The 5,239-nt window shown below is 53.8% G+C and overlaps 1 protein-coding gene across 1 annotated transcript; it reads right to left on the bottom strand.

The window, feature by feature from the left end:
• Positions 1-205: 205 nt before the first annotated feature.
• On the bottom strand, positions 206-1,114 carry LOC128903331 (olfactory receptor 14J1-like; the record flags this gene model as incomplete). Its single annotated transcript, XM_054187347.1, has 1 exon — positions 206-1,114. A coding segment is annotated over exon 1 (909 nt), but the record flags the coding sequence as incomplete, so codon positions are not given.
• Positions 1,115-5,239: the final 4,125 nt, after the last annotated feature.

Genomic DNA, 5,239 nt, shown 5'->3' with positions numbered 1-5,239 from the left:
AATCTCAAATAATGACATTTATTTGAGGACAAAAGTATATAATTTAAAAAAAAAAAAAGTAAGAAAAAGCCAAAACCCTCAACCAAACCTAACACACAGTTACCTAACCCCTAACCAAACCTATAGAAGACGGGCTTGGCGTATAATGAATTACATTATGAGTGATTTGCGGGAGACAGTTTATTGCTGCAGAAAATAACCTGGTCATTAATTTCCAGAGGGCATCCTTGAGCTCCTGGTTCCTCATGCTGTAGATGAGGGGGTTCAGTACTGGGGGCACCAATGAGTACAGCACAGCCACCACCACATCCAGGGATGGGGAGGAGATGGAGGGGGGCTTCAGGTAGGCAAACACGGCAGTGCTGACAAACAGGGAGACCACGGCCAGGTGAGGGAGGCACGTGGAAAAGGCTTTGTGCCGTCCCTGCTCAGAGGGGATCCTCAGAACGGCCCTGAAGATCTGCACGTAGGACAGCACGATGAAAACAAAGCACCCAAAGCCAAAACACACACTGACCACAAGAAGCCCAACTTCCCTGAGGTAGGAGTGTGAGCAGGAGAGCTTGAGGATCTGGGGGATTTCACAGAAGAACTGGTCCAGGGCATTGCCCTGGCAGAGGGGCAGGGAAAATGTATTGGCCGTGTGCAGGAGAGCATGGAGAAACCCACTGCCCCAGGCAGCTGCTGCCATGTGGACACAAGCTCTGCTGCCCAGGAGGGTCCCGTAGTGCAGGGGTTTGCAGATGGCAACGTAGCGGTCATAGGACATGACAGTGAGAAGATAAAACTCTGCTACAGTACAGAAAAAGAAAAAAAAGACCTGTGTAACACATCCTTTGTAGGAAATGGCCCTGGTACCCAAGAGGGAATTGGCCATGGATTTGGGAAGAGTAGCAGAGATGGAGCCCAGGTCGAGAACAGAGAGGTTGAGGAGGAAGAAGTACATGGGGGTGTGGAGGCGGCTGTCACAGGCGATGGTGGTGATGATGAGGCCGTTGCCCAGGAGGGCAGCCAGGTAGGTGCCCAGGAAGAGCCCGAAGTGCAAGAGCTGCAGCTCCCGTGTGTCTGCGAATGCCAGGAGGAGGAACTGGGTGATGGAGCTGCTGTTGGACATTTGGTGCCTTTTGGTGTGGAGCACTGAACAAGGAGGAAAGCACAGTGACAAGTTAGGGGAGACTTTTCTGAGAAAAATCAACACCAGTTCTCATACCTCACGCTCTGCTCTGCTTTTCCATTTCTGTCAGATCTTCATTCAGCTCTGTGGCTGGAGCTCTGGTTGGTTCTGTCCAGGTGTGCCAGGAGGAGCGGGACCTCTGCCCGCCGGATGCCCAGGAGTCAGCCCTGCTCTGCAGCAGCAGATTCGTGGGAATGGGGTGGGCAGTCCTGGTGTCCCAATTTCTCAGATAAACCTCTCCTCGTGAAAAAAGGGCTTGTCAGTCTCTGCACTCCCATTGCCATGAAACCACAGTTGCAAGAGTGTTGGAGAGAGGTTCTTATACAGCTCTCTCCCGTCTCAGCAGGAGATTCTCTTGGATTTCAGAAACCCTCACCATTTCTGCTGCGTTCAGGGACAGCAAAGGGAGTCCTGCCAGGCCAGGGGATTGTCTGAGGGTTAGTGCAGAGCGAGGGGAGCTGGCCTGTCCCTCTGTCTTGTTCCCAGCTGCCCTCTGCTTGTGCCTTTCTGAGACAGAGGGGAATCACACTCACATGTAGACCTGAAAAGACACCAGGCGCTGCTGAGAGCAGAGAAACCCACTGCCGAGAGCTCAGCGTCTCACCTTTTCTCAAGGTCTCAGCACCCCACTTCTCGCCAAGGACACACATGGCTCGTTTCACAAACCCAGCAGCCTTTCCTTGGTCGTAGCGTCTCTGCGCTTCTCCACTGGGCATTCAGGTAACACCAGGATGCTCCAGGACAGACTGGCATCCTGGAGGGCAGCGCAGTGCTTGGAAGGACACCCCAAGGAGACACCCAAGTGTCCTAGTGATGGTATCTCAGAAGGGGAGAGTCAGCTCATTCCCCAGCCACATAGACTACTTTGCCCACAGCCCCACGGGTTAGAGGAGAGCTTGGACACTTCATTCCCATGGAGACACTTGCTCAGGGGAAGGGGTCTGCATTGGAGGGGATCATACAGAGTTTTCTGAATCCTTCCTCCCACAGCATTTCTGGTTTCTCTTTCCTCTCATTCCCTGATCATAGCTCTGCTGCCGGGAGATTTTCCTCCTGGGAGGTGTTTCCCTGTCCCATGTCTTTTCCCTGTCAGCTCTCACAGACCCCATCCCAACCCCTGTGCGCTCCCCTTGGCCCCACAGAAACCTGCCTGTTTGCCGGGCACTGGCCGGGTTCACGTTCCTGTTTGCAGGTGGAAAAGGGCAGGTCAGAACAACCCCGATGGGTCCAGCGGAGCTGATGCTGGTGCTGCCCATGGGCAGAGGAGTGGCTGAAGGCACTCCAGGAGGTTCCTGGCAGACGTACTGATCACTCAAAGCTACAGCTCAGGAGTCTCACTGACTTCTTCCCACTTGAGAGCTCCCTATACATGTATCCCTTGTTCTACCTCCCCACGCTCTCACTAGGAAAATAAAAACACAAACGCAGGAAAGCTCCTTATCTGTAACGTAATTCCTGCCTTGAGCTTTCCCTCAAACAATCCCCTGGGAAATGTCCTGGGGGTGAACTGCAGCTGAGAGCAGCCCTGCCCCACGCAGCACCCCCTTGACAGCAGGACACTCTCCTGCCAGGAGTTGCCTCTTCCCCCCACAGCTTCTCCCCGCACTGCTGTTGGGAGCTCCTCAGGTAAACGGAGAGCTGATCCTGACAGGAGATAAGTCCCTGCCACGGCACAAAGCACCCTTGGGTGAAGGGACCCTGCTCTGAAGGATAGCCCTGGGCACCCCTGGCTGCACACCCACCTTCACACTGCAGCCATCCCCGGGTGAAGGCAGCTGATGTGCCCTGTCCCTTTGACAGAGCCACAGGGAAGCCCTGCTCCAAAGCAAGTCCTTTTCCTCTACGCTGGAGAAACTGTGAGAGACCTCCTGATAGATCCCAGAGGCTGTGGGATGTGCCAGCTTTGGGAGATCATTCCAGGAACCGCAGCTGCATTGCCCTGCAGCCAGAGACTTACCCTGTTCAGGGCTGTGAAGATCTTTCTCCAAGCGAGCTCTCCTCTCTCCTCCCACCCCAGACTGCCTTTACACTCTCTGCCTCCCTCCTCTGCCCTCGCTGCCTGCAGGCAGTGCCCTCAGCCCTGCTGCGCTTGGCAGAGGAGCTGCTCCTGGGCAGAGCTGTCTCTCTGCAGCGCTGCCCGCTTGCCATCAGCTCCCTCCATGCCAGGAGCCCAGCCCAGCTCAGCAGCAGAGGACCAGCCCAAGGCAGCCCTTTCTCTGCCCCCTCGGGGCTCCCTCCAGGTGTCCCTGGGGCTCCAGGGGAACCTGCTGGGAAACAGGATGAAGTCACCACTGATGTTCCCTCCCTCAGCTGGGCAGAGACACTTCTTTCCAGAACTTTTAATTCTCCTCTCAAAGTTACATCGAAATATCACCTTTTTTGCTCTTATTATTAGATAACCGCAAGCTCTGCTGGAGCCGTTCATAGAGACAGGGCATCGTCTCAGGGATCATGAATGAGCCTGGTGGGAAAGCCCTTTGGCCAAGTGAAATGACAGCTGATGCCTAAACAAGGGCCATAAGAATCTTCTCCTCTTTGTGTTCATGGCAGTTTTTAGAGGAATTCCTATGTACAACTGCTGTCCTGGACCATAGGGAGAGCTTGGTCTCTCTCTTTTCCATCAGCTCAATTTACCAGATCTCCAGTGCCTCTAATGGCATCGCAGAGAGTGCAGCTGGGTGTCTGTTCCCTTGACTGGTGCCTTCAGTCAGAGGCATCAGTCATCAGGTGTCATCAGAGAGGCGAGGGCTGTCCCTTCTCCACACAACAGCTGCAGGCATTGCATGGACATGGAGCACGTCACACGGGGATCTTTACTCACTGCCCTGATGATACAATCAACGCAAACACCAATAATTTTCACAGTGTGCCTGCATACATCTTGCCTTAGAGGTCAGCATCCTCCAGATCCAGCAGTGGTCCATATCAAAACTCAACTGAAACTCAAATAGGAATTCCAGGGCACCGAGATGAGCTTTAGGTAATTCAGGAACAGTTAAACGAAGAAAAGGGAATAATGTAGGAGCACTGTCGAATTTAGTAGGAGTAGGACTAGACCTGAGATATTCAATGTCCTCTTTGCCTCAGTTACCAGCAGCGAGGTCTCCCAGGCCTTGGTGCTTTGAGGCAGGACTCTGGAGGAGAGCAACCAGCAGTGGATGGGGATCAAGTCAAGGGTTACTGGAGCAAACTACACCCTTACCAGTCCGTGGGTCCAGAGGTTTGCATCCAGGGGTGCTGAGAGAGTGATTTTTCACTAGGAAGTGTTGGTCTGTTATGATCCCAGTAAGAAAGGCACTCCGACTTCATAATGTATGTTTTGAAACGCTGTTCATGTGGTCTAGCACTGTACGGAGAGTATCCCAGGGGCAATCCTATGACATTTTAGATTGTGGGGACTCCAGGATGTGTGCATTAAATGGGCTTTGAACTGAGTGCAGGACACCATGCAGACCCCATCCATAGAAGACAGTCTCCTGTTTTTCTCTTTCAAGCTACTGTAGGATTTTCTTACAGGGAACAACACTATTCACCATCTCTACACTCAAACAGAAAGGAAGTTTCCATGAGAAGCTCCTGCTGCAGGGTCACATACAGGCAAGGCCTCGCAGGAGGCGTAATATCCGGCAGAGAGTGGGACCTGTCTGCAGGCTCCTGTGTGACAACATGCTGCTGAGGTTGTCCTGCAGCCAAGGGACCTGTGCAGCACAGCACGGGTGTGAAGGCCACGCTGTACGTGCAGCACAGCCCAGCCCAGCACAAACTGCTCGATGGACAATGGTTGTTCTGGTCAGGATCGGTGCTCAGGTTTCCCTGTGAGGAGTCTGCGCTCCACCCTGGTGCCACAGCTGAGCTGCTGCCGCCCAATTGTGCCCTTCCAGGAGGATCCCCGTGTCTTGTCCCAGCCCTGTGATGATTTTGGATTCAATGAGGTGTGGTGGCACAGCTTGCTGAGCTGTGGTGCTGCAATGGAAGGACACGGGCTCTGCTGGAAGGAGCGGCAGGGAGGATGAGGATGGGGGGATGCCGCCTGTGTGAAGGAGCAGCTCAGACCTATGGAGCTCC

This window comes from Rissa tridactyla, unplaced genomic scaffold (assembly GCF_028500815.1).
Source record: "Rissa tridactyla isolate bRisTri1 unplaced genomic scaffold, bRisTri1.patW.cur.20221130 scaffold_29, whole genome shotgun sequence".
Lineage (NCBI taxonomy): Eukaryota > Metazoa > Chordata > Aves > Charadriiformes > Laridae > Rissa > Rissa tridactyla.
The sequence above is the reverse complement of the archived record's forward strand: the minus strand, read 5'-3'. Positions and strand labels throughout refer to the sequence as shown.